The sequence below is a fragment of the Aythya fuligula genome, chromosome 28 (assembly GCF_009819795.1).
Source record: "Aythya fuligula isolate bAytFul2 chromosome 28, bAytFul2.pri, whole genome shotgun sequence".
Taxonomy (NCBI): Eukaryota; Metazoa; Chordata; class Aves; order Anseriformes; family Anatidae; genus Aythya; species Aythya fuligula.
The window spans coordinates 641,368-668,472 of NC_045586.1; the positions used below are offsets into that span (position 1 = coordinate 641,368).

Below are 27,105 nucleotides of genomic sequence, written 5' to 3' on the forward strand. Positions count from 1 at the left end.
CCTCCTGGGGCTGGGCCGTGCCTCCCGGTCGTGCCCCGCTGCCCCCGGGGGTGCCCCTTCCTCGCTGAGCCCCCCCAGCCACGTTTGGGTGCAGAGCAGGGGTGGGTTTATTCACCAGAAGCCGCCTGCAAGCACAGAGCTCCCCTCCCCTGCGCTGTGCGTGGGGGGCACCCAGCGCCCCTGCCTGGGGCATGGTGGGGGGGGGGGGGCCCTGACTGCGCCCCCACCCCGGTCCCAGGGTGGCTCCCAGCCCCCAGCGCGGGGCCGTTCCCCGCTGGCTGTCACATCTCGTCCCCGTGCGCCTGTTTTGCTGCCACTGCTGCGTCCCGCGGCCACGGCTGAGCCCTCAGATCCCCTGGGGGAGCCCGGCCTGAGGAGTTGGTGCCTGGCTCCCTGCCGGGGGGGGGCAGCCCGTCCTCCTGCCCCCCCTTGGCACCGTTCTCCGCTGCCACCCCCGGCTCTTCCAGCTGCCACCACGTCCCCGGGGCTTCTCCAGCCGGTGCTGGCGGCTCCGCTTGGGTCAGGATGTGCCTGGAGATCACTGCGGGGACGGGGAGCACCGGGCAGGGCTGGGGGCAGCTGCTGCCACCCCCCCGGGATCCTGCAGCCCCCCCAGCTCCCCATTACCTCCCGTGGGCTGGGGGGGGTCCTGGCGGCCCCCCCGGCCCCAGCAGAAGGGGCTGTAGCTGGGGAAGATGATGAGCACCAGGGAGAAGAGCAGGATCTGGGGGGGGGAGGACACAGGAGTGGGGTTACGGCAACAGGAGGTGTGCAGGGGGGGGCCACCCATGGGTGCGCTGCCCCTGGGTGGGGGCTGAGCCCCTTTTTGGGGGGGGGGATGTGCATGTGGGTACCAGGACGCAGGTGCTGGTCTGGGCGGCTTTGTTGGACGTCTGCTTGATGAGAGCCTGCAGCGCCTGCAGCTGGCTCAGCAGGGACCTGGGGGGGACGAGGTGAGGGGGAGGAAATGGGGGGGGGGTCCAGGCGTTGCCGTGCACCCCCCCGGGGGTCCCCACCGCTCACCCGTTGCGCTGCTCCAGCTCCCGAACCTTCCTGTGCAGCTCCTGGTTCTGCGCCGAGCACGAGGCCGCCCTGCCCGGGGAGGGGTGGGGGTGCTGAAAGGCCACCCCCCAGAGGAAGGAGGGGGTGGGGGGCACCCGGGGGGGGGTCCCTGCTGTCTCCCACCTGCTCTCCAGCCCGTCCAGGTATTCCTTCCTCCTGCGGCGGCTGTCCTGCGCCGACTGCTTGTTGCGGATTTTCCTCCGCACCTTCTTCAGGACGCGCTCCTCAGCCTGCTGCGGCCGGGGGGGGGTGAGCCGGGACCCGCACCTTGCCCCCCCCCCCCCCCTCCAACTCGGGACCCCCCCTCCCCAAACCCACCTTGCTGAGGGGCAGGGAGCCGGGCAGTGTCACCCCCTCCTGCGCCAGCAGCCGCTGCTCCTCCTCCGACAGCAGCAGGACCGGGGGCTGCGGGGAGAAATGGGGGGGGGCCAGGGGGGAGAATTGGGGTGCACGGTGCCGGGGGGGGGGCAGCAGAGCCGGACTCACCGTGGGGGGGGGCAGCAGGGGCAGGGTGGGCAGCGCGGTGATGATGCAGGACTCGGGGGGCAGCAGCGCGGGGGGCAGCCAGTCTGGGGGGGGTGGGGGGGTGATGCTCTGCCCTGCGGGATGTGGCCCCCCCCGGGCTGAGCCCCCCCCCCCCAGGATGAGCCCCCCCCAGCCCCACTGACCCAGCTGGATGGTGACCCCGCCGTGTGGGGGGGTCCCGGCGGTGCAGACCACCTCGTAGACGGTGTTGGTGGCGGGGGGGGGCTCCTCCGGCTGCTCCCCCCCATCCCCCGGGGGGGGGTCCTGGGGGGACCGGGGGGGGCCGCACACCTCGTCCGGGGCCACGGCCGGGCCCAGCGGCTCCTCGGGCTGGGTCCCGTCCTGCGGCCGGGGGGGGGACACGGTGGGGACCCCGGGGGTGGCACCTCCCGGTGTGCCCCCCCCCCCAAACCCCAGCCCCACTCACGGTGTCCGGGAGGGGCCCCCAGCCCCCAAAGGGGGGCAGGAAGGGGTCGGCCCCCAGGCACAGCTCGTCCGGATCCATCGGGGGGGGCCGGGTGGGTCCGTCCCGGTCTGTCCCGGTCCGTCTGTCCCGTCCCGTCCCGTCCCGTCCCGTCCCGTCCCGGTCCGCCCCCTCCAGGATCTCGGATCCTGGCCGAGCCCCGCCAAGCCCCTCCCCCAACCGGCGGCGGGGCCGCGCCCCCCTCCCGCTACCGGGGGCTCGGGGCTGGCTGCGGGGCAGCGGCCGCCGCCGGTGTCCGCACCGGGACCCCCGGGATCCCCCCCGGGCCCGTCCCGGAGCCCCCAGGGACCGGGCAGAACCGAGCCCCACTTAACGACCCGGTGCGCTCCGTCCTGCCCGGTCCCGGTCCCGGTAGGGGTCCCCGTAGGGGTCCCGGTCTCGGTCCCGGTCCCGGTGGGGGTCCCGGTCCAGGTCGGGGTCCCGGTCCCGGTCCCTGTCCCGGAACTGGTCGGGGTCCTGATCCCGGTGGGGGTCCCGGTGCCGGTCCCTTCCCCTTCCCGTTCCCAGCCCCGTTCCCGTCCCGCCCCGCCCGCTCCCTTCCCGTTCCCGTTCCCGTCCCGTTCCCTTCGGCCTCCCCCAGCCCCTCTCGGGCCGCCCCCCCGGGGCCATCCCCGCGTGTCCGGGGCGGGTCCCAGCCCCGTGCTCCCCCCCCCCTCCCTCCCCGCTCCGCCCCGGTTCTCGCAGCGCGGCCGCCCGGAGCCTTCCCGGTGCCGGTGGCGGCGGAGCCCGGCGGGATGGCGGCGGGAGGCGGCCCCGGGGCCGCGGAGCTGGCCTGGAGCCCCGGGGCCGCGCCTCGAGGGGCCCCCCCCGAGCTGGGGCTGAAGCTGGGGGCTCTGGGGGCGCTGCTGCTGCTGCCCCTGGGCTGCGGGCTGGGGCCGCTCTGCTGCCTGCGGCACCCCCCGGGCACCGCCGGTACCGGGGAGGGGACGGGAGGGGACAAGGGGGGGGGAGGGAGGATGGGGGGGGGCAGGGGGGAGGCTCCCGGGGGGGGCGGCCCCAGGGGTGGTGGGGGGTAAAGGTGGGGGGTGCTGGGGGGGGGTACGCGAGGGCTGGGGGGGGATTTGGGGGGGTGCCGGGGGGGTGCCGGGGGGGTGGGGGGGACCGGGGTCAGTCCGGGGCGGGGTTGGAGGGGGGTTGGGGGTCCGGGGGGGCTCCAGAAGGGGTTGTCCTGGGGGGTTTTGGGGGAGAAGCCTGGGGTCTGGGGGGGTCTGGGGGTCCGAGGGGGTTGCCCCAGGGTCAAGCTGGGGGGGTTCTGGGGGTCCGGGGGGGCTCCAGAAGGGGTTACCCCAGGGGTTATGGAGGTCCGTGGGGGTTTTGGGGGAGAAACCTGGGGTCAGGAGGGTCTGGGGGTCCGACAGGGTTGCCCCATGGGTGGGGGGTACCAGGGTCAAGCTGGGGGGGGGTTCTGGGGGTCCGGGGGGGGGGGGCACCTGAAGGGGTTACCCTGGGGGTTATGGGGTCTGGGGGGGCAACCTGGGGTCTGGGGGTCCCAGGGGGCTGCCCCGGGGGTTGGGGGAGGCCTGGGGGGATCTAGGGGAGGTTGGGGGGGCAGCTGGGAGGGTTTGAGGGGGGGTCTCATCCCCTTCTTGCCCCCCCCCCCAGACTTGCAGAGCCCGGGGCTGAGCCTGCTGAGCTGCTTCGCGGGGGGCGTCCTGCTGGGCACCTGCCTGCTCGACCTCCTGCCCTCATACCTGGCCGGCATCGCCGCCGCGCTGGACGAGCTGCGCGTCCCGGTGGGGACGGGGGGGCAACGGGGACGGGGGGGGGCAACATGGGGACGGGGGGGGCAACGGGGACGGGACGGGAGGGGATGGGATGGAACTGGGTGGTGGGGTGGGATGGGGACAGTGGGGATGGGGTGGGGGGGTGGAAAAGTGGGGAGGGGGTCGGGGGGGTGGAAAAGTGGGGGGGGGGACAATGGGGACGGGATGGGGGGGGTGGGGGGCAGGGTAATGGGAACGGGACAGCAGCGACTGGGTGGCTGGGGGGGGGGGACAACCGGTGGGGAAGGAATGGTGGGGGTGGGATGGGGGGGGTGGGGGTGGGAGGGGGCGGTGGGGAGGGGGCGATGGGGAAGGGGATGGTGGGGAAGGGGATGGAGGGGGCAGGCCGGGGGGGTTGGGGGCCGTCGGGGAGGCCGCGCCGTCCGGCCGTGACTCACGGAAAGATCCCGGCACGGCTTCCTGGCAGCCTCCACCTCCGCCTCCCTCCCCCCGTGTCCCCCACCCCCCCCCAGCAGCCCCGCACTGAGCCCCCCACCCCTCTCTCCCCCCCCCCTCTCTCCAGCTGGAGTTCCCCCTCCCCGAATTCATCCTGGCCATGGGCTTCTTCCTGGTGCTGGTGCTGGAGCAGGCGGCGCTGGCCCAACAAGACACCACCGACCCCAGCCGGGGGGGCGAGGACGAGGATGAAGAAGACACAACAGCGGCGGCACGAGCCCTTCTACCCGCCGGCACCCCCCGCAACCCCCCCGGCTCCCCGAATCCCCCCAGCCCCTTGCGCTCGGGGCTGCTGGTGCTGGCGCTGGCGCTGCACGGGGCGCTGGAGGGGCTGGCGCTGGGGCTGCAGGAGGCCGGGGGGGCCGCGCTGCGCCTGTGCCTGGCGCTGCTGCTGCACAAGGGGCTGGTGGCCTTCAGCCTGGCGCTGCAGCTGCTGCGGGGCCGCCTGCGGCGGGGGGCCGTGGCCGCCTGCCTGCTGCTCTTCGCCCTCACGGCCCCGCTGGGCGTCGCGGTGGGGCTGGCGGTGACGGGGCCGGTTTGGGGTGGGGGGGGTGCCGGGGGGCTAGGCCCGAGGCAGCGGCTGTGCCGCAGCGTGCTGGAGGGGCTGGCGGCCGGCACCTTCCTCTACGTGGCTTTCCTGGAGGTGCTGCCCCGGGAGCTGGGGGGGGCCCGGCTGCGCGTCCCCAAGGTGCTGGCGCTGCTGGGGGGCTTCGGCCTCGTCACCGCCGTGCTCTTCATCAGGATCTGATCCCTGGGTGGGCGGGGGCACCCCCCCGAGTCACCCCCCCAAGGGGTTAAATGCCCCCTGAATACCCCACCAAGTGCCAAAGGGGGCGGTTTTGGGGGCTCAGCCCCCCCCCAGCAGCCCCGTGCCTCAGTTTCCCCTCCTGCACCAGCAGCGCCGCTCCCTGACGGGGTTTCCCCGGTGGCGCCCCCCCCCCCATTCTCCCAGCCCCCCCCTCCCCTAATTCAGGGATATGCAGGGGGGCGATCAGCCCCCCCCTAAAATAAAATAAGTGCCCTTACAGCACCCTGCCCCCCCCCAGGGGGTGTGGGCGAAGCAATAAAGGACTGGGTGAGGAGAGGGTGCCCGTGTCCTGTGCCTGGGGGGGATTTTTTTTGGGGGGGGGGCTCCACTGTGGGACCCCTCCCCTCGTGGGGGGGTCGTGAGTGGGGCCTTGGGGGGGGGTCGGGGGGTGCTGGGCTGTGAGACCCCCTCGTGGGCTCGTTGGGGGGCTCCTGAGTGGGGCTGTGATGGGATGGAGGGGGGGATTTTGGGGGGGGGGCTCTGCTGTGGGATCCCCCTGCTGTGAGGGGTGGGCGCGAGTGGGGCCGGGGGGGGGAATTTGGGGGGGCTCGGCCGTGGGGCCCCCTCCTGGGGAGGGTCCTGGATGGGGCCGTGATGGGGGGGGGCACGGCTGGGGCTGGGGGGGGCTCGGACCCCAATTTTGGGGGGTTCCTGGTGGGGGGGGGACTCTGGGGGCTCTGTTCCGGGCTGGGAGGGGTGGCCCCGCCCCTCCCCTCCCCGTCCCGCGGTGCACGCCGGGACTTGTAGTCAGCTCCGCCCTCCCCGCCCCGCGCGCCGCGGGGGCGTTCCCCGGGGGGCGGGGACTCCATTTCCCATCACCCCCCACAGCCGCGCCGCGGGGGCCGCTGGGAATCGTAGTCCCCCCGCCCACTCCGCCCAGCGGCGGCGCCCGGCCCGCGGACTCGCCTCCCCGGCATGCCCCGCGCGGCGGCGGCGGCGGCGGCGGCGGCCGGAGCGGCCCGAGCAGGGAAGATGGCGGCGGCGGGCGCGGGGGCCGGGCCCGGGCCCGGTGCGGGTTCCTCGGCCGGCGCCGGGGCCTCGAACCCGCGGAAGTTCAGCGAGAAAATCGCGCTGCAGAAGCAGCGGCAGGCGGAGGAGACGGCGGCCTTCGAGGAGGTGATGATGGAGATCTGCTCCACACGGGTGAGCGACGCCCCGCCGGATGCGGGACGGGACCGGGAGGGGGGCACCGGGGGGGGACCGGGGGGGGACCGGGGAGGGAGGGGGAGGGGAACGGGGGCACGGGGGGGGGGGGGGGGGGAGGGGGGAGCGGGGTGGGGGAGGGGGAGGGAAGGGGGGTGAGGGGGGGGAGTGGGGGGGGAACGGGGGTTTAACGGGGGTACCGGGGGGGTACCGGGGGCTTCAGGGCCCGGGGAGGGTGGGGGGGGGCCCGGGGGGGAGCGGGGCCGCTGCCTGGGGGGGCCTGGGGGGGGCCCAGGATGGAAGCAGCTCCCCGCCGGCCCCGCTTCCCCTTCCCCTCGGTGTGTTTGTAATTGTGAATTATGGATTTTTTTACCAAAATAATCAAGAATTCACCCACGCGGGGCCGCACGTGGCCGCCACCGCCGCGCGTGGGGCCGGGGGCACCCCCGAACCGGGGCAGGGCCGAGCCCCGGGGGGGGTCCCGGGGGTGGCGGCTCCCCCCCAGGCACCGGCAGCGGCCGCTCGAGGCCCCCCCGGGCCCGGTGCCCCCCCCGGGAGCGGCACCGGCTCCATCCCCGGGGATGCTCAGAAGCAGCTCGGCGGGGCCGGTGCTGCCCCGTGCCCCGGGGGTCCCGCTCACAGCCCCCCGGGGGACCAAATTCCCGTTTTTTGGGACCGAAGGAGCCGTATCCCCCCCCCCCCGGGGGGGCAGCACCGGGCTCTGCTCTGCACCTTGCTCAGCACCGGCCCCGCCGAGCCGCTGGGGATTGCGCCAGCCCCACCGGGAACGGGCTCTGGCCGCGGGTCAGCTGCCGGCGGCGCTGCTTGTGGCACCCCGGGCTCGGGGAAAATGGGGCAAAACGGGGCAAAACCCCCGGGGTTTTCGAAAATTTAGGCTGGAGACCCCCGGGGTGGGCGAGGCGGCCGGCCCCGGTGACCCCAATCCCGGGGAACCGAGGCTGCCTCGCGGGGCTGTGGGCCAGGAGCCGCCCCCGTTGCCCCGTTGGGTCCCATCCTGCCCCGCTCAGCGCCCCGCGGGGTTTGGGAGGGGGCTGGAGGGCGGCGGGCGGTGTTTGCACAGCAAACAGCTGGTTAATGTGCAGCGGGGCCGCGAGGGAGGCGCCTGAGCTGTCCTCCTCGCTCCCTCCGCAGCCGGGCACCGGGCACGGGGCAGCCCCGTTCGCTGGCCCCGCATTAGAGCCGGGCCCTGGCCCCCCCCCTCTGCATCCCCTGGGAGCTGCCACCTCCTCCCGGGCTGCTCCAGCTGCTGTCCCTGCGGATCCGGGGTCGGTAGTGGCCCTTCTGGTGTTTTCCTGGTGCTCCCCCAGCACCCGTGGGCTCCTCATGGGTCCGGCCCCATTTGGCCCCCGCAGGGACGCGGCCGGAGCAGGATCCCAGGACCTTAAGGCCCCGTGGTGCCAGCGCAGCTGTTGGCTAAATCTCCTTTTTTTTTTTTTTTTGCTGTTGTTTTTTTAATTTTGTTTTGTTTTTTTTTTGTTTTTTTCCCTGGATCTGGATTTCACTGCTCTTAAGCCCGGGGATTTGCTGCTGCAGGTTTCCTGCCCGCAGCCTCCTCTGGGCTGCTCCCGGGGTCCCGCTGGGCACGCCGCGTGCGCCGGGGCGGCTCCGGGTCCCAACGGGGCGGTGGATTTGTGCTGGGAGCGGGGATCCCGGCCTTCCCGGCAGGGCTCAGCCCCTTCCCAGCACACCAGGAGGAGAAAACCGGCACCGGGCTGCGCCTCAGCCCCACAGCCCCGGGGTCGGGGTCTGCGCTGGGGGTGCTGGTGGCCGCCCGGTGCTGCGGGGACCCCTTTGGGCCGAGCCGTTCCCGGTTATCTCCCGCCTGTGGTTTCCATGGCTCCATCCCTCGGCCTCCCCTGGCCTTGAGCGGGGCCGGCAGCGGGCGTGGGGCCGCCCTGACCCCGCTGTGGTGCCAGCAGAACGCCCGGCAGCGGGGGCTGGCGGCCCTGCCCCTTTTGCAGGTCCTAATCCTGCTGGACGGTGCGGGGCTGGGGGTGCTCGGCCCCCCCTGACTCCCCTTTCTCCTCTCCCCTCTCTCCCCTCCCCTGGCGGCCCAGCTGCAGGCGCAGAAGCTGAGGCTGGCGCACAGCCGGGGCCCCTACTACAGCGGCTCGCTGCCCAACGTCAACCAGATCGGCAGCGGCGTCTCCGACTTCCAGGTGAGTGGACAAGGCACCGAGGGACGAGGGGATGGCTCCTTGTGACCCCCTCGCCCACCCCAGGTCCCTTTGGGACCCTCGGTCGCTCCCAGGCTCTGATCCTGCCCCCTCTCCTCCCCGCAGGGCCCCCTGCACTCGCCGCTGGACTCGACGCGCAGCACGCGGCACCACGGCCTGGTGGAGAGGGTGCAGCGGGACCCGCGCCGGATGATGTCCCCCCTGCGCCGCTACGTGCGCCAGATATCCTTTCGCAGCCCCCCCCCCCCCCCCGGCCCTATTCCCGGGCTCCTACCCCGCTCCCCGTGCCCCCGCTGCTGCTGCTGCTCCCTGGGGTCGGGCTGCGCCCCCTCGGCCGCCCCCGTTGGCTCCTTAACGCGCCCCCCACATCGACAGCTCGCCCTACGGCCCCACCTACCTGTCGCCCCCGCCGGAGCCCAGCTGGAGGAGGTAAAGACCCCACGGAGCTGCTCCCGGAGCTCTGCCCCCTGCCTCCAGCCCCCTCGGTGCCGTGCCCGGGGCCAGGCAGGGCCGGGAGGATTTGGGTGGCTCCCCCTGCGAGGGGAGGCTGGGAAGCACTGGGGGAGCGGGAGCAGCTCTGCCCTGCCCGGTTCCTCACGGCGCTGCCCCCCTGGGGGTGCTTTTAGGGGGAAACGGTGGGGATTTGGGCACAGAGCAGCCCCTGGCTCTGCTCCGTCCCTCCTGGGTGCTTCTGGAGCCGGTTGGGCTCAGCTCAGCCCTTTGGAGCTCGCTCGGGGCTTCGTTTTCCAGGCTGCCCTTCCTCCTGGTGCCTGGCACAGCTCCTGCCTCCTTCCTCCTCCTCCTCCTCCCCAGCCTGGGGCCGAGCCGTGGCCGTGGGTTGCGGTGGAGCCACTCTGTGCCGTGAACTTTGGCCCGGGTCCGTGGCCCCGGCCCCATCTCGTGCCCCCAGTGCCCTCTGCGCCTCCTGGGGCAGAGCCACTGCTCTGTGGACCCCACAGCCGCCCCCCTGCACCCATGGCAGGCCCTGCAGACCCCATAGCAGGCCCTACAGCCCCCTGAGCTGCCCCTGCACACCCCACTGCAAGCCCTGTGCACCCACAGCCAGCCCCGTGAACCCTATAGCAGGTCCTACAGCCCCCAGCAGGAGGTCAGGGGGCTCCCCTCCTCCCCCACACGGGCACTTCGGGTTCCTCTTACTCCTCACTCCTTCCCCAGGGCCAAGGAGGGGGGGGCTGCTCGGGGCCCCCCAGCGCTGGCCCTTGTGGTGCCGTTGGGGTTTCTCCCTCCGCGGGGCCTCACCATCCTCGTGGGGGCTGTGGGGTGTAAATGAGGGGCTGTGCTCTGCACGAGCCAGCTGCTGGGTGAGTTTTGGGGCCCCGTGGGGCAGCGCCCCCCCCATAACCCCGCTGTTTTTCCCCTGGCAGGACCATGCCCTGGGGGAACCTCCCCATGGAGAAGGGCCACCTCTTCAGGCTGCCATCAGCTCTCAACAGGTGAAGGAGTTTGGATTCCCTTCTCTCCCCGCCTTTGCCCTGAGCTCTGACCCCTCCCCAGGCCCCCCCAGGGTGGGCGCAGCCCCCCAGGGAAGGGTCGGGGTCCCCAGGCTGCCCCGTTGGGGTGGCCCCGGTCCCTCTGCGGGCTCCGTGCTCCCGCAGCATCCCCGAGGGCACCGCGCTCCCTGGGGCCGACCCTCGCTGCCTGGTGGGGTGGGGGCTCCCTGCAGCCCCCTCCCCGGGTCCCAGGAGCTCTTTGCCCCCCAGCCGGGCCCCACAGGGGTGGGGGCCGAGTCCCATGGGCGGCCGAGGGGGGGGCTTCCTGCCTCCCAGCTGCGCGGCCGCCGAACAATGTCCCCGTTGTGCGGTGCCGGGGCGCCCCGTCAGCCCGGGCAGCTTCTCCCAGCCCCTCCCCGCGCTCGTTTGCCTCGGGCCAACTAATTGGGAGCACAATGGGTGGCAGGGCCCCCGGGGGGGGACAAAGGGGCACAGGGGGGTGCCCGTCCTCCTTGCTGCTCCCACGCTGAGGGGTGCGAGGGCTGCGGTGCCGGAGCCGCCCTGGGAGCGGGCAGAGGCTCCCCCAGGAGGAGATGGGGCTGGGAGGAAGCCCCCGAGCCCCGAGGAGGAGGACGAGGGGCTGGGGGCACCATCACACACCCGGGGCATCACGTGGGGGGGGGGGCAGCCCCGCTTAGGGCTCGGCGTCCCCGCTATGGGTGGTCTCAGGGGGCTGCGGGAGCGGCGCTCGTTCCTCCCGTCCCTCCGTCCCCTCGGGGGCACCGGCTGCAGCCCCCCCCGTGCCCGTCCCGTGCTTCCCCGTGCCCGGCTGACGGCCGCCCCTTCCTCCTGGCAGAACAAACTCGGACTCGGCGCTGCACACCAGCGTGATGAACCCGGCCCCCCAGGACGCCTACCTGGGCCCCTCGCAGGGCGCCCCCCCGCCCGGCCGCCGCGGCGGTGAGTCCCTGCCCCCAGCGCCCCGAGTTACCCCGCGGGGGGGTCTCTGCGCCCGTCCCCTCCTGCTGAAAACCTCCCGTTTGGGTTTTATTTTCAGGTTTTCTGGACGGGGACGCGGACAGTAAAGGTAAGAGCCCGCCCTGGTGGTGCTGAGCCTGGCGGGGGGGGGGCGGGATGGGATGGGACGGGGCAGGGGGACGCCCCCCGCACTGCCCTCACCCTCTGCTCCCCCTCGCCAGTCTTTCTTTTCCAAGTGCCTCCCATCGAAGAGAGCTTCGACGACAACAAGCACTCGCTCAAGCCCTGGGACACCAAGAAGGTGGGTGCCGGGCCCCTTCCCCCCCGGGGGGGGCTGCGTTCTGCTGCCGGGGGGGGGCCGTGGGGAAGCCGCCGCCGCCGCCGCGTCCCCTGCCCCTGCCTGCTTCCTGCCGGGGAGCGTTGCGACACCGGGGCCCGCAGTCTGCTTCCTGCCCCCAAACCACGGCCGGCCCGGGCTGGGGGAGCGGGGCATAAACATCCTGGCCGTGTTTCACTCCTCCTCTCTGATTTCACAGCTCTCCTCGTCCTCGGCCCGGCCGCGCTCCTGCGAAGTCCCTGGGATCCAGTAAGTGCGGGGCTGGGCAGCCCCGGCCCGGGGTTTTTGGGGCTGGGGGGCTGGAGGATGTCACGGGAGGCAGCGGTGCTCCAATCTGAGCTCTCCCTGTCTCTCTTTCCCCCCCTCAGCATCTTCCCATCCCCGGACCAGCCTGCCAACGTCCCCCTCATCCCCTCGGCCCTCAACACGGGGGGCTCGCTCCCCGACCTCACCAACCTGCACTTCCCCTCGCCGCTGCCCACCCCGCTCGACCCGGACGAGAGCGCCTACCCCAGCCTGAGCGGGGGCAGCAGCACCAGCAACCTGGCCAACACCATGACGCACCTGGGCATCAGCGGGGGCATGGGGCTGGGCACCGGCTACGACTCGCCAGGTGAGTGCCGGCCCCGTCCCACGGCTCGGGGACGCCGCAGCCGGGACCCGGGGCCCGGTGCTGCCCGGCCCGCGTGGCTCCGGGTCCCCGTGCTGGGGCTGGCACCGGGACGCTGCCGTGCCTGGAGCCGGCAGCCCCGGCTCGTGGCAGAGGTCGGCAGCTCCAGGTGGTCCCGGAGGGAGCCCCCCCGTGCCCGGGCCGTGTGTGTTTGTGTCGCTGTCTCCATCGTTGTGGTCTCCTCCGTCACCTTCCATCCCATCCGGGGCAGCCGGGGAGCCCCCAGCCTGGCCCAGCCCGGGGAGGGGAGCCGGGGGCGGGCGGCCCTTCCGTGGGTAACGGCGCTGTCTCTTCTTTTTTGTCCCCACAGGACTTACCTCACCTATGCAGAGCTCCCTGAGTAACCCGTCCCTGCAGTCCTCGCTTAGCAATCCCAACCTCCAGGCCTCCCTGCGCAGCCCCTCGCTCCAGTCCTCCCTCAGCAACCCCTCGCTGCAGTCCTCCCAGAGCAGCTCCTCCATCCCCTCCTCGCTCTCCAACCAGTCCCTGCCCTCCTCGCTCTCCTCCTCGCTCAGCAACCCCTCGCTGCCCACGTCCCCCCGCAGCCAGCCCATGCAGTCCTCCCCCAGCAACCCCAGCCTGCCCTCCGGCTTGAGCGCCTCCTCCTACCCCATGGTGCAGGCGTCCATAAGCACCTCGCCCCGCCGACGGGTCCCGCTCAGCCCCCTCACCCTCCCAATGGGTGGCGACTCCAGGAGGCAGCACCCCAAACAGTTCTCACCAACAATGTCACCCACATTGTCCTCCATCACCCAGGTATGCATGGTCCATCGCCCGCGCCGGCCCCCGCGCCGCGCGCGCCCGCCTCCGCCTCCTCCTTTCTGTCGTCTCCTTTCCATCCTCATCTCGGCCGTCGGGGGCCGCTGAGCGTTTCCCCCCCCCCCCATCTATCCCGGCCGGTGCCGGGCGCCCCGAAACTTCAAAAGGGGGAACGAGGGGCACGGGGGGGGAGCGCCCGCTGACCCCCGGCTCCGCTCTGCTCGCAGGGGGTGCCCCTGGACACCAGCAAGCTGCCGGCCGACCAGCGCCTCCCGCCGTACTCCTACAGCCAGCCCGGCCTCGTCCTGCCGTCCCAGCCGCAGCCCGGGCAGAAAACCCTGCAGCAGCCCCCCCCGCAGCCGCCTCTGCCCCCAGCCCCAGCGGTGCGACCCCCCGGCGCGGCCGCCCAGCGCCCCTACGCCCCCCAGTACCAGCCTGACGCCCCCCTGCAGCACCCGCCGCTGGGGCAGCCGCTGGGCGACTTTGGCATCGGCAGCGTGAGTGCTTGGGGGGGACACGGGGCCTGGGGGGGGGACACACGGGGCTGGGAGGGGGACACATGGGGTCAGGGGGGCTCGGGGAGGGGGTTTTTGGGGGCGGCTCAGCCCCACGGCGGCCTCTCCCCGCAGTTGGAGCAGTTCGGCATGGGGGAGAGCCCCACGGGCAACAACAACAGCGGCGCCTTCCCCGAGGAGCTGGGGGCTCTGTACCCGCCCCCCCCCGGCGAGAGCTACGACCCCCACGTCCTCAACCGGCAGAACCTGAGCAACTGCGGCCGCCATGGCCCCGTGCCCAACATCATCCTCACCGGTGGGTGCAGGGGGACGGGGACGGGGACGAGGGGGGACACGGCACGGGCTGGCGGGGAGGTGAGGAGCGATTTGGGGGGGGTCCTCGCCCGCTCGGCACTGACGCCCCCCCCTCCACCCGCAGGGGACTCTCCGCCCGGGATCTCCAAGGAGATCGCCACGGCGCTGGCCGGGGTGCCGGGCTTCGAGGTGGAGGCGGCGGCGCTGGGGCTGGAGGAGGAGCTGAAGATCGAACCGCTCAGCCTGGACGGACTGCACATGCTGAGCGACCCCTACGCGCTGCTCACCGACCCCGCCGTCGAGGACTCCTTCCGCACCGACCGCCTGCAGTGACCCCCCCCCGGGCTGCCCCCCCACCCCCCGGGCTGCCCCCCACCCCCCGCGCCCCGCACACACACACACAGCACCCCTTCTTTTTTTTTTTTTTTGATTTTTTTTTGATTTTTTTTGTTTTATTTTTCCTTCCACCTCCTCTCCATAACAGGAGGGGGGGTCCCAGCCCTACAGCGGGCGCTGTGGGGCCAGCCCTATATCCCAATGGGGGGCAGGAGGCTCAGCGCCCCCCCCCCCCAGCACCGGCGTGGCCAAGGGCGGCTGTACATAAACCCTATATAGGTAGAGCCCGGGGAGGGGTGTTGGGGTGGGGGGGGGCGCTCCGGTTTGGTGTTGTTTCCCGGCTAATCATCATGTTTAACGAGAAATTCCGCTCCCCGTCCCCCGCTACGCCGCGTATGCACCCCCCAGACCCCCCCCCCCCCAGCCCCACGGGACCCCCGGGGCGCGGGCACAGCACTTCCACTCGGGGCCCCTCGGCGGGGCGCGCGGGGGGGTCCCGGCCCCGGCGGCAGGGTGAGGGGGTGGGGGGGAGGCACCGGGGGCCCCAGGACCGCGCTCCCCCCGCCGAGGAGGAAGCCAGAGTGATTTATTATTATTATTATTTTTTAAAATATATTATATGTTAATTAAAAGCTCCGCCTGATAGTGATTTGGGGGGGGGGGGGCTCTAATTGAGGTGGGGAGGTTGGGATCCTCTACTTGGGGGGGGTGTCCCTGTGGATAATGGGGCGCTGGGGGGGGATCCTGGCAATTTTGGGGGTGTCTGGGGGAAAATCTTGGCAGTTTTGGGGTGCTGGGGGGGGCAGGGTTGGTGGGGGCAATCCTGGCAATTTTTGGGGTGGATTTTGGCAATTTTGTGGGCAGCTGGAGGGGGGGGAAATCTTGGTAATTTAGGGGTGCTGGGGGGGGCAGGGTTGGTGGGGGCACTCCTGGCGATTTTGGGGGTGTTTGGGGGAAGGATTTTGGCAACTTTGTGGGTGTCCAGAAGGGGGGGGGAATCTTGGCAGTTTTGGGGTGCTGGGGGGGGGGGGACCTGGGAGCATCCTGGCAGTTTTGGGGCTCCTGGGTGCTTTGGGTTTTGGGGGGGTGGGGCTGGGGGTTCCAGGGAGTTTTTTTGGGGTGCTGGGGGTGTCCTATGAGTTTTGGGGCTTGGGGGGGCTGGGGGGTGTCCCATGAGGTTTTGGGGTGCCGGGGCTGTGCTGGGGGTGTCCTATGAGTTTTAGGGGGTCCGTGGGGGCCTGGGGGTGTCCTATGAGGTTTTGGGGTGCCGGGGGTGTCCCATGAGTGTCCGGGGGAGGTCTGGGGGTGTCCCCTCACTTTTAGGGTACGGGGGGGGCCCTGGCACCTTTAGGGTCATTGCGTCCCGAGGGGGATCCCCAGGAGCTTTCTGCCGCCTTTGGGACCCCGGCGGGGGGCGGAGGGTTCCCGGGGCTCCTTGGGGGGGGGGGTCCCGGTTCCCCGTTCCGGGGGGGGGGGTCCCGGCGGCTGCAGATCGTCCTCCCGGCCGGCAGGTGCCGGTGGCGGCGGCGGCGGGGCCGGGCGGCGATAACGGCCCCGGTTGGAGCGCGGCGGCCCCGGCCCGGCCCGCAGGTACCGGGGGGGGGGGCCCCGGGAGGGGACCCGGGGAGGGGGCACCGGGCCCTTGGGGGGGCTGCCCCGGGGGCCGTGGGGGCGGCGCTGGGGGGCACGGGGGATGTTGGGGGGCGCGGGGCTCTATAGGGGGTGTAGGGCCCGCTGGGGGGGGCGTGGGGCCTGCTATGGGGTGCATAGGGGCTGCTATGGGGTCTGGGGGGGCTGCCGGGGGGCTGTAGGGGCTGCCAGGGGGCTGTAGGGTCCGCTATGGGGGGCTGTAGTGCCTGCTGTGGGGTCTGTAGGGGCTGCTATGGGGCTATAGGGTCTGCTATGGGGTCTGTAGGGCCTACCAGGCGGTTATAGGGACTGGTATGGGGTGCATAGGGCCCGCTGGGGGGTCTGTAGGGTCTGCCAGGGGGCTATAGGGCCTGCTATAGGGTGCTATAGGGCCTGCTGTGGGGTGCTATACGGCCTGCTATAGGGTCCATGGGGCTGGCTGTGGGTGCACAGGGCTTGCACTGGGGTGCAGAGGGGCAGCTCAGGGGGCTGTAGGGCCTGCTATGGGGTCCGTAGGGCCTGCCATGGGTGCAGGGGGGCAGCTGGGGGTGCACAGGGTCCGCTGAGGGGTCCAAGGGGCTGGCTGTGGATGCATAGGGTCTGCTATGGATGTATGGGGGCAGCTGTGGGGTGCACAGAGCGTGCTGCAGGGGGCATAGTGGGGTCTGTAGGGCCTGCTGTGGGGACATAGGGGCAGCTGTGGGGTGCACAGAGCCTGTCAAAAGGTCCATAGGGCCTGCCGTGGGTGCACAGGGCTTGCTACAGGTGTATAGGGGCAGCTGTGGGATGCACAGAGCCTGCTACGGGGTGCATAGGGCCTGCTGTGGGGTGTGTAGGGCTGTCAGGGCGCGTTGGTTTCCCAATGCCCCGTTTCCATCCCACTGTTCCCAGCCCGAGGCAGGTGCAGGGAGGCTGCCTGGCATGGGGCAGCCGTGGGGCGTGCTGCAACCCTGCCGGCCCCATGGGGTAAAGGACACGCTGTGGGGCAGAGGGCACACAGGGGGGCAGGGTCCCCACGCCCCATGGGGCAGGCTCCCCCCTGGCAGAGGCCGGGTCCTGCCCCGGGGCTCTGGGGGTCCCTCGGGGCTGGGAGACCCCGGGATTGGGGCCCCCGGTGTCTCCTGCGGGCTCTCAGCGGGGTGCCCTGCTGTGGGGTGGGTGGGCTGCGATGGGGGGCATGGTCCCCGTGCCCTCAATGGCCGATTCCTCCCCACTGAGCCGAGCTGCAGGAGATTAAATCGGGAGGCAGCCTGCGTCGCCGCAGCCCGGCCGTCATCACGCGGCGCTGGGCTAAAAATACCCGGGCGGCAGCCGGCGGGTTCGGGGTCCCCAAGGTCCCCAGGGTCCCGGGGACAGGGATGGGGACAGGGCCGGGCCGCCCCTTGCCCATGCAGGGGATGCTGGTTGTGCCCCCCCCCCGGTTAATGGGGTGTCCTCGGACCCCCTGCCCTGGGGTCGCGGGTCCTATGGGGATGCGGTGGCTGCTCCGGTTCCTGCTCCGGGTGTGCGTGTGCGGGGCTGGGACTGCTCCTGTTGCCCGGTGTCACACCCCGGTGCCGCGTGGCCCCCCCACGGTGACAGCCCCACAGCTCAGAGCTTCGTCGCCCGCTTCCTTCCCCTTTCCAGCCACCCTACGCAGCGCGGCGCACGAGCCACCCCGGGGCGAGCGTGGGGACGTGGGGACCAGCTCCCAGCCTCGGGGGGGCTGCGCCACCGCCCCTCGGGACCCCCATCTCCGTGTGCCGGGCGTCCCGCTGTGCTCGGGGTGGGGGCACGGCCCCAGCCCCTCCGTCGGTGCCAGCTTCCCCGTCCCCTCGCGGCGCAGCGTGACCGGCAAACAGGAAGCCTCCTCCCTTCCCGTCCCCGGCGCTTTCGCCCCGTCAGCTCCGCCACCCGCGTGCCCCGCGGCCGAGGGGTGGGGGGGGCTCCCCACGGCACCAGCGGGTCCCTCGGGCAGGGCGGGGGTCCGGGTGCGAGCCGTGCCGCTGCCCGCCGCCCGCCCGCAGATGCCGTGAGCCATGTCGGACGAGAAGCCCCCGCAGCTGGTGGACTACTTCGTGGTGGCCGGCCTGACGGACGCCTCGCGGCCGCTGGAGGACGAGACCCAGCAGCAGCGCCCGGCCCGGCCCAGCGAGCCCATCACCGACGTGGCCGTCATCATCCGCTCGCAGGGCGAGGAGGTGCCGCACGGCTTCACCTGCATCGAGACCACCACCTCGGGGCACCCCGTGGACCTCAACGCCGGGCTGCTCAACAACCCCCAGATGTTCATCTGCTACAAGCGGGGCCGGGACAAGCTGCCCCTCATCGAGCTGGGGTGCGTCCCCGCGCCCCCCCGGGGGGGGGGTCCCCGAGCTCTCCCCCGGCTCCCTCTCACCGCCCCCTCTCTCCGCAGGGTGCACTACGAGGGGAAGGACCGTCCCAAGCCGGGCTACACCATCCTGGACACGACGCCCTACAGCCGCTCGGCCAACCTCAACTCGGGGGGCCCGGGGCACCAGCGAACCTTCCTGGTGTACCGCCGGGCGGCCGAGCCCCAGGGCCACAACGCGCTGGGGGTGACCGACATCTGCCTCATCATGCCCAGCAAGGGCGAGAGCACCCCGCACACCTTCTGCCGCGTGGACAAGAACCTCAACACCAGCATGGTGGGCGCGGGATGTGGGACCCCTCCCCTCCTATTTTCCCCGGTGGGATGCCGCCCGCGCTCACCCGCCGCGCTCTCTCCTTGCAGTGGGGCCCGGCCTTGTTCCTGTGCTACAAGATCGCCATGGCCAAGGCCAACACGCTGGTGTACGAAGCAGGTAGGGGGGGCTGCGGGCTGGGGGGGTTTACTGGGGATTTGAGGGTCACGGGCTTATGTGGGAGCTGGTGGTGGCTTCGCCTTCGCCACCTAACCGCTCTCATGCTTCTTGATGAGGTGGGGATGGGAAAGGTTTGGGTGGAGGTGAGGGTGGGAGGTGGTCCCCGGCCACCACCACAGGCGAAACAGCCTCAATTTGGGGAAGATTCATTCAATTTATGGCCGTTAGCCTCACTCAGCAGCACCTCGCTGCCCTGCTGCCCCTCCGTGCGCGCGGGGAGAGGGGACCCCCTCTGCAGCACCATCCTTGTGCCGGCGCAGGGCTGCTGGGGCGCTACCCCGAGCAGGACAGCGAGTCCTTCCCGCTGCCCGAGTCCGTGCCCGTCTTCTGCCTGCCCATGGGGGCCACCATCGAGAGCTGGCCGGCCGACACCAAGTACCCCCTGCCCGTCTTCTCCACCTTCGTGCTGACCGGCGCCTCGGGCGACAAGGTGAGGAGGGGATCCGGGGCTGGGTGGGCGTCGGGGAGGGGGTCGCACCCTGACCTCCCCGTCCCCTCGGCGTGCAGGTCTACGGGGCCGCCATCCAGTTCCACGAAGCCTTCGCCCGCGAGCGGCTGTCGGAGAAGCAGCGGCTGCGGCTGGGGCTGCTGAGCGTGGTGGACCGCAGACCCATCGGCGGCCGCTCGGTGCAGACCCGCAAGAGCATCTGCGTCCTCTCCCACTGGCCCTTCTTCGACGTCTTCCGCAAGTTCCTCATGTTCATCTACCGCTACTCCATCTCGGGGCCCCACGTGCTGCCCCTGGAGACGTGAGCGCCGGGCAGGGCGGGGAGGTGGCCCCGCGGACCCCCGGTGCCACCCCGTCGCCCACCGGCCGCCCTGGTGTCCCCCCCCTTGCAGGCACATCTCGCACTTCATGCACAACGTCCCCTTCCCGTCCCCGCAGCGCCCGCGCATCCTGGTGCAGGTGCGTCGCCGTCCCCGTGCGCCCCGCGGTGCCCGGCGCGTTCCCAGCTCACCGTGTCCCCCCCTTTGTCCCCACAGATGTCCCCGTACGACAACCTGCTGCTGTGCCAGCCCGTGTCCTCCCCGCTGCCGCTCAGGTGGGGACAGCCGTGGAGGTTGTGGGGGGCTGGGGAGGTGGCGGGGGACCCCCGGGGACACCCTGGTGACGCGTCCCCGTCCCCGTCCCCGCAGCGGGGCCAGCTTCCTGACGCTGCTGCAGAACCTGGGTGCCGACAACGCGGTGACGCTGCTGGTGGCCGTGCTGACCGAGCAGAAGCTCCTCATCCACTCGCTGCGCCCCGACGTGCTCACCAGCGTGGGCGAAGCCCTGGTCTCGGTGAGTGCCGGGGGTTATTGGGGGGGTGCGTGGGGGGGGGTCTGGTGTCGCCGGCCGCGCCGTGCCCCCCGTGGCGCCGCGCTGACCGCCCTGTCCTGTCCCCAGATGATCTTCCCCCTGCGCTGGCAGTGCCCCTACATCCCGCTGTGCCCGCTGGCGCTGGCTGACGTGCTGAGTGCCCCCGTGCCCTTCGTTGTAGGCATCCACTCCAGCTACTTCGACCTCCACGAGCCCCCCAAGGACGTCATCTTCGTCGACCTGGACACCAACAACATCTTCCAGTGAGCGGTGGCGGCCGTGGCTGGGGAGGGGGGGGTCCACAGGGTTGGGGAGGGGGATGGGGGTGCTGGGGGATGGGGTTTTGGGGTGCTGCGGTGCTTGGGGAAATGGGGGTGTTGGTATGCTGGGGGTTTTGGGGTGCTGAGTGCTGGGGTTTTGTGGTGCTGGGGCTGATGGGGTGCTGGAGTGCTGGGGCTGTTGGGGTGCTGGGGAGTGTAAGGTGCCAGTTTTTGGGGTGCTATTTTTTGGGGTGCTGAGGGTATTGGGGTGCTGGGGCTGATGGGGTGCTAGGGTGCTAGGGGTGCTGGGCGGTGTAGGGGTGCCAGTTTTTGGGGTGCTGGGGTGCTATTTGTTGGGGTGCTGGGGGTGCTGGGGTTGTTGGGGTACTAGTTTTTGGGGTGCCGGGGGTGCCAGGTTGTGGAGGTGCTGGGGGTGTCAGGGGAGGCTGGGGGGTGCTGAGCCCTCTGCCGGGCTGCCAGGGTGTTGGGGTGCCGGGGTCATTGGGACAACGGGGTGCTGGGGGTGCCGGGCACTGGGTGGGGGGTGTGTGGCGATGCTGCCCCCCACTCTGTCCCCCCCCAGGAGCGAGGAGCGCAAGCTGCTGTCCCCACGGGCGCTGCCCCGCCGGCCCTGCAAGGTGCTGCTGGCCTCGCTGCACAGCCTGTCCCAGCAGCTGCACGAGAGTGAGCGGGGACACGGGGGGGGACACACATTCGGGTGGGGGGCGCTGGGCCTCACCCGGGGGGGGCTGGCACCTACGTGTGTCCCCCCACCCCCCCGCAGTGTACAACAAGCCGGTGGAGGAGGCGTCGCTGGAGTTCCTGCTGACCGACTACGACCTGGTGTACGGGCGGCGCAAGCAGCTGGAGCTGGAGATCCGCGCGGCCTTCCTGCGCTTCATGGCCTGCCTGCTCAAGGGCTACCGCTCCTTCCTGCAGCCCATCGCCCCCGCGCCCCCCGAGAAGAGCCGCGAGACCGCCAGCCTCTTCCTGCTGCAGGGTGGGCGCGGGGCTGGGGGGGGGAAAAGGGGGGAGGTGGAGGGGTCGGTGGGGGGGGGTTTGGAGGGGAGTCCTGGGGGGCTCGGTGGGGGTCTGAGGGGGATGAGGAGCATCCTGGGGGGGCTCGGTGGGGGTCTGGAGGGGATGGGGGGCATCCTGGGGGGCTTGGTGGGGGTTTGGAGGGGATGGGGGGCATGTTTGGGGGGCTCAGGGGGGGTCTGGAGGGGCTGAGGGGCATCTTTATGGGGTTTGGTGAGGGTCTGGAGGGGATGAGGGACATTTTTGGGGAACTTGGTGGGGGTCTGGAGGCGATGAGGGGCATGTTTGGGGGGCTTGGTGGGGTCTTGGGGGGATGAGAAGCATCCTGGGGGGCTTGGTGGGGGTCTGGAGGGCTTGGTGGGGATCTAGAGGGGTTGGTGGGGGTCTCCGGAGAGGTTGGTGGGGGGCCTTGGGGGGGTTCAGTGGGAGTCTGGACATGTTGGTGGGGGTCTGGGGGCTTGGTGGGGGTCTGGAGGAGTTGAGGGGGGTCTGGAGGGGTTGGTTGGGGTCTGGGGGGCTCGGAGGGGACCTGGAGGAGGTGGCTGCGAGCTGGAGAAGTCGGTGAGGGTCCGGAGGGACTGGTGGGCATCTGGGGGGGTTGGTGGGGGGCTGGAGAGCTTGGCAGGGATCTGGGGGGGCAAGGGGCATTTTGGGGGTCCAGGTGGGGTGTCAGGACAGCCCTGACCCCACTGCCCCTCCCTGGGGTGCTCCCCCCAGGCTTCCTGAAGTCTCGGGATCGGGCCTACCAGAAGTTCTACGGGCAGCTGCTGCGCACGCAGCTCTTCACGCAGTTCATCGAGGACTGCTCCTTCGCCAGCGACCGCTACACCTGCCTCGAGTTCTTCGACAGCTGCGTGGACAAGGTGGGGCCCGGCAGGGGGTCCCGGGGGGGAGGTGGGAGGTTGGTGGTGGGGGGGGGTTGCAGCCCGCGGTGACGCCGCCGCCCCCTCCCCAGGTGCAGGTGGAGCTGGAGAAGCCGGAGGACGTCCCCCTGATGGAGCTGGACGACTCGCACGGCAGCGAGCACACCGTCTTCATCATGCCCCCCGAGGAGCCCACCGCCCCCGACGGCAGCGAGCTGCCCGCCTCCTACTGGTGAGACCCCCCCCAAGACCCCCTAAAACCCCCCAAAACCCCCCAAAACCCCACTGAGCTGTGCCCCCCCCCCCAGCTACGACGGCTTCCCCACGCTGCGCCCCGAGCTGCTGGAGCCCGCGCAGGACCTGCTGATGGCACAGCTGTGCCAGGCACGGAGCAGTGCGCCCAGCAGCCCGGCCCCACGCCGCACCAAGCAGGTGGGGTCGGCGGTGCCACGAGCTCACCGCGCTCAGCGCCGTGCCCCCGGGGGGCTCGGCACCACCGGGGAGGGGGCCAGGGGACACTCACCCGCCCTCTTCCCTCACCCAGGAGATGAAGGTGGCGCAGCGCGTGGCGCAGAAGTACTTCGGGGTGCCCGACATGTGGGCCAAGTGCCTGCTGGGGCACTGCTACGGGCTGTGGTTCATCTACCTGCCCACCCACGTGCGCGCCGCCCCCTCCAAGGTGCGGGCGCTGCAGCTGGCCTACGAGGTGCTGCGCAAGATGGAGACGCACAAGGTGGTGCTGCCCGACGAGGTAGGCACCCCCCCACGTTGCAGGGACGAGGATTTAGGGGGTGTGTGGAGGGGTGGGCTGCTTCTGACCCCCCCACGCCTGCCCCCCAGGTCTGCTACCGCATCCTGATGCAGCTGTGCGGGCAGTACGGCGAGCCCGTGCTGTCGGTGCGGGTGCTGCTGGAGATGAAGCGCGCCGGCATCGTCCCCAACACCATCACCTACGGATACTACAACAAGGTGACAGCACGGGGGGGGCACCGCGGGGGCACCGAGGGGGCCCTCCCGGGTCCTGACCGTGTCCCCGTGTCCCCCCTCCGTCCCCGTGGCAGGCGGTGCTGGAGAGCAAGTGGCCGGCCAGCACCCAGGGGGGGCGGCTGCGCTGGGCCAAGCTGCGCAACGTGGTGCTGGGGGCGGCGCAGTTTCGGCAGCCCCTGCGGCAGCGGCAGAGGCAGGCAGGTGAGCTGGGGGGGGGCGTGGAACTGGGGGGGGGGACAGGATAGCGACAGGGTTGTCACCCCCGCTGCCACCCCCTCCTTGTCCCCGTGCAGAGCTCCAGGAGCCCCCCGCGCCCCCCCGGCCCCGCGCCGCCCTGCAGCGCCAAACCACCTGGGCCGGCCGCAGCCTGCGGGACCCCCCCGCGGCCCCCCAGCTGGTGAAGAGCGGCAGCCTCAGCTTCCCCCGCGCCGAAACCACCACTTTGGAAGCCGGCGTCGGACAGAGTGAGTGGGGCCGGGCCGGGCAAGGGGCGCTGGGGGGGGCCCGGACCCCTCCACCGCCCCCTCTGCCCCCCGCAGTGCTGCGAGCCCTGGGTGCGCCGGAGCCCCCCCGGGTGCGGGACACGGCCCCCGCCTCGGCCGAGGGCAGCCTGTCGGACGTCAGCTTTGCCACGGACGAGAGCGAGCGGGCGGATGAAGGGGGGGCACCCAGCGGGGGCCGGCGGGACGCGGAGAGCGTGGGCACGCCGCGGCGGGGGCTGGCGGCCAAGCTGCAGCAGCTGCTGTCCCCCGGCAAGCGACCCTCACCCCGGCACACTGCCGAGGGCCACGGTGGCCCCCGGGATGGCGGCGGCACCGAGCAGCGGGACCGGGACCCCCCCCAGCGCCGCAGCCCCATGGACACCCTGCTGCACCCCCGGGAGCGCCCCGAGTCCACCGCATCCGAGGTACCCCCCCCCCCCCTCCGGGCTGGTGTTGGGGTGCGGCGGTGGCCCCGTTGTCCCGGTGTTGGCACGGCTGTGCCCCTGTCCCCGTGTGTCCCCGCAGAGCTCCGTCTCCCTGGGCAGCGAGTTCGACTTCTCGGAGACGTCTTTGGGCAGCCACAAAGCCGCGGAGCCCCCCGGGGATGTGGCGCAGGAGCCCCCCGCCGTGGAGGTGAGCATGGGGGCTGGGTGCTAGGAGGGTGAGGGGCTCGGCCGGGGGTCCGTGGGGGGGCTGACGGTGCCGGCGGTGCCCCCAGGTGCTGCTGTCCAGCTGCTCGCGGTGCCAGGGCTGCGGCTCGCTGGTGTACGACGAGGAGGTGATGGCGGGCTGGACCTCGGACGACTCCAACCTCAACACCACCTGCCCCTTCTGCGACCGCGCCTTCGTGCCCTTCCTCAGCATCGAGATCCTGGACTTCCAGCAGGCCCCCAGGTGGGCACCCCGTGTCCTTGGTGGTCCTTGTGTCCTCGGTGGCCCCTGTCCTGCCATCTTCTGGGGAAAATGCTCTGCGGCCCTATTGTGTCCCTTCTTTGTACCCGGTGTCCCTACCCACCATCCCCTCTGCTGGCCCAATGGCCCCATCTGACCCTGGTGTCCCCTGTCCTTCCATCCTCTGGTGTCCCCTGTCCATCCCTGCTGTCTCCTGCCTGTCCCTGGTGTCCCCTGTCCATCTCTTGTGTCCCCTACCCATCCCCGAAGTCCCCTGTCCGTCCCTGGTGTCCCCTGTCTGTCCCTCTGGCCATCCCTAGTGTCCCCTACTCATTCCTGGTGTCCCCTGTCCTTCCATCCTCTGGTGTCCACTGTTCATCCCTGGTGTCCCCGTCCGTCCCTGGTGTCCCCTGTCCATCTCTGGTATCCCCTCTCTGTCCCTGAAGTCCCCTGTCCTTCCCTAGTGTCCCCTGTCTGTCCCGTCCATCCCTGGTGTCCCCTGTCCATCCCTGATGTCCCCTGTCCTTCCCTGGTGTCCCCTGTCTGTCCCCCCGTCCATTCCCAGTGTCCCCTGTCCATCCCTGCCGTCCCCTGCCCTCCCCTCCTCCGCCACCCACCCCCGTGCACCCACCCCATCCCCTCCCCACCCCACCATTGCCCCCCCTAACCCCCCTAACCCCCCTAACCCCCTTTTCCCCGCTCAGCGGGCCCGAGGACGGCTCCGTGCCCACCCCGGCCGCACAGGGCCCGGTGCTCAGCGACCGCCACCGCTGCCTGGCGCTGGACGAGGCCGAGCCCGAACCGGGGCCGCCGCCAGGGCTGTGCAACGGCTGCGAGGAGCGGGCGGCGCGGGGCCCTCCGCGGCGGCAGGAGCGGGTGGCCTTCGCCTACCTGAGCCCGCTGGTGCTGCGCAAGGAGCTGGAGAGCCTGGTGGAGAACGAGGGCAGCGAGTGCCTGGCGCAGGCGGCGCTGGTGGACAGCCACCCCATCCTCTACTGGAACCTGCTCTGGTATTTCCAGCGCCTGGGGCTGCCCAGTAACCTGCCGCGGCTGCTGCTGGGCTCCCAGCACGTGGCGGCCCCCCCCACAGGTAATGGGGACTTGTAGGGGGGGTTTGGGGAATTTGGGGGGGGGTCCTGCCCGGCCCCGTGCCCACTGCTGTGTCCTGTAGGTGCAGCCGCCCGATGCCGCCACCACGGTGGGGGTGCGCTTGCTGTGGGACGTCCTCGTCCCCGAGCCCGACAGCGTCCCCCCGCTCTACGTGCTCTGGAGGTTTCACAGTGAGTTGTTTTATTTCAGGGGGGGTCAGGGTGAGTCGGGGGGTGCCGCCCCCATCGCCCTGACCTGCCGCCCCCCCCTCCAGGTAACGTCCCCGGCCGCCTGCAGGCCTGGCAGCAGCGCGAGCACCCCTTCTCGCTCGCCTTCCTGGAGGCTGTGCTGCGGCACGTGGGGCTGAGCGAGGTGCACAAGGCCATCGCGCTCTTCCTCGACACGCCGCCCGCGCACGGCGGCCCCCGGCACACGCAGAGGTACCCCCCCTCGACCCTAAATCCCCTCCTCGACCCTAAATACCCCCCCTCGATCCTACCTCCCTCTTGATCCTAACCCCCCTCTTGACCCTAAACACCCCCCTGATCCTAACCCTCCCCCTTGACCCTAAACACCCCCCCAATCCTAAACACCCCCCCTTGATCCTAATCCCCCCCCTCAGCCCTACCCCCAACTCGATCCTAAACACCCCCCCTCAACCCTAACGCCCCCCTTCGACCCTAAACACCCCCCCTTTGATCCTAACACCCTCACGACCTTAACCCCCCCCCTCAATCTTAACCTCCCCCCAATCCCAAACACCCCCCTTGATCCTAAACAATCCCCCTTGACCCTACCCCCCCCGATCTTAAACACCCCCCTTGATCCTACCTCCCCCCCTTGATCCTAATCCCCCCCCTCGACCCTAACCCCCCCCTCGATCCTAAACACCCCCTGTTGATCCTAAACACGCCCCCCTCGACCCTAACACTCCCCCTGACCCTAAACACCCCCCCCTTGATCCTACCCCCCCCGGGGGGGCTGCATGCCGCCCCCTCACCTCTCTGCCCCCCCCCAGGAGCATCTACCGGGAGATCCTCTTCCTGATGCTGGCAGCACTGGGCCGGGAGCACACGGACATCGGTACGGGGCGATATGGGAGGGGTCAGGGATGGTCCTGGGGGGGGTCAAGGAGGGTCCTGGGGGGGCCGTGACCGTGCTGACCCCCCCCTTGTCCCCCCCCCGTCCCCGCAGCCGCCTTCGACAAGAAGTACAAGTCGGCCTACGCCAAGCTGGCGGGCAGCCTGGGCAAGGAGGAGCTGCGGCGGCGGCGGGCGCAGCCCCCCAGCTCCAAAGCCATCGACTGCCGCAAGAGCTTCGGGGCCACCCTGGAGTGTTAGGGCCGGGGGGGGGGGGGGCACGATCCGGCCCCGCAGCCCCCCCCCAATTTATGGGGCTGGATGGGGGGGGGTGGCACCGCGCTCCCCCCTCTCCCCCCCAAAGCAGGTTTTGTACATCCGCGTTAAAATATTTTTATTTATTTATTGCCCCCCCCCCAGGCTGGCAGCCCCCCCCCAGCCCCCCTCAGGGCCGGTTTTTGGGGGGGGGGTGTCCCGGGGCGGGGGGGGGGCCGCCCTCGCACTGTGCAATACGGCGCCCCGCGGGGCCCGGCTGTGTAAATAAAGCCGCTTCAGTATTTTCTCCGCCTGCCTCCAACGCCGCCTTTATTTAATTTAATTTAATTTTTATTTTATTTTTATTTTATTTTGGGGGGGGGGTCCCGGTACCGTGAGGCCCGGCGGTACCATAGAGACGAGCACCGCCGAGCCAGAGCGTCGCCGCCCGGCGGCCATCTTGAGGCCTAGCGGAGGCCCCGCGCCTCCGGGGCCTGGCGCCGGGGCCCGGGCGGGCCGGGGGCGGGGAGGGGGGGGCGGGGATGCGTGGGGGGGGCGCGGCTCAGCCCCGTTACCGGGCCCGGGCCCC

At 71.5% G+C, this 27,105-nt stretch overlaps 4 protein-coding genes across 4 annotated transcripts; 3 read left to right on the top strand and 1 right to left on the bottom strand.

Annotated features, from left to right (window-relative positions):
* Positions 1-127: 127 nt before the first annotated feature.
* On the bottom strand, positions 128-1,467 carry CREB3L4 (cAMP responsive element binding protein 3 like 4; the record flags this gene model as incomplete). Its single annotated transcript, XM_032204271.1, has 6 exons — positions 128-541; positions 628-724; positions 855-939; positions 1,024-1,092; positions 1,186-1,295; positions 1,381-1,467. Coding segments are annotated over 6 exons (708 nt in total), but the record flags the coding sequence as incomplete, so codon positions are not given.
* A 1,338-nt stretch (positions 1,468-2,805) lies between these two features.
* Positions 2,806-5,366, top strand: SLC39A1 (solute carrier family 39 member 1). Its single transcript, XM_032204272.1, has 3 exons — positions 2,806-2,983; positions 3,674-3,804; positions 4,358-5,366. Exons 1-3 carry the CDS (start codon positions 2,806-2,808, stop codon positions 5,036-5,038), a joined length of 990 nt encoding a protein of 329 aa, XP_032060163.1. The 3' UTR covers positions 5,039-5,366.
* A 704-nt stretch (positions 5,367-6,070) lies between these two features.
* CRTC2 (CREB regulated transcription coactivator 2) lies at positions 6,071-13,813 on the top strand. Its single transcript, XM_032204434.1, has 14 exons — positions 6,071-6,241; positions 8,320-8,421; positions 8,545-8,661; positions 8,807-8,868; positions 9,825-9,893; positions 10,747-10,850; positions 10,948-10,977; positions 11,105-11,169; positions 11,405-11,454; positions 11,574-11,818; positions 12,186-12,631; positions 12,862-13,131; positions 13,264-13,444; positions 13,568-13,813. The coding sequence occupies exons 1-14, from the start codon at positions 6,071-6,073 to the stop codon at positions 13,774-13,776; spliced, it is 2,121 nt and encodes a 706-aa protein (XP_032060325.1). The 3' UTR covers positions 13,777-13,813.
* A 1,513-nt stretch (positions 13,814-15,326) lies between these two features.
* DENND4B (DENN domain containing 4B) lies at positions 15,327-26,565 on the top strand. Its single transcript, XM_032204273.1, has 27 exons — positions 15,327-15,369; positions 17,415-17,725; positions 17,804-18,056; positions 18,143-18,212; positions 18,533-18,702; positions 18,780-19,021; positions 19,113-19,179; positions 19,257-19,315; positions 19,410-19,554; positions 19,660-19,835; positions 20,416-20,516; positions 20,617-20,832; positions 21,588-21,733; positions 21,826-21,965; positions 22,042-22,165; positions 22,278-22,484; positions 22,574-22,702; positions 22,795-22,938; positions 23,016-23,184; positions 23,260-23,627; positions 23,728-23,835; positions 23,921-24,096; positions 24,798-25,164; positions 25,265-25,373; positions 25,457-25,622; positions 26,201-26,265; positions 26,377-26,565. The coding sequence occupies exons 2-27, from the start codon at positions 17,427-17,429 to the stop codon at positions 26,520-26,522; spliced, it is 4,362 nt and encodes a 1,453-aa protein (XP_032060164.1). The 5' UTR covers positions 15,327-15,369; positions 17,415-17,426; the 3' UTR covers positions 26,523-26,565.
* Positions 26,566-27,105: the final 540 nt, after the last annotated feature.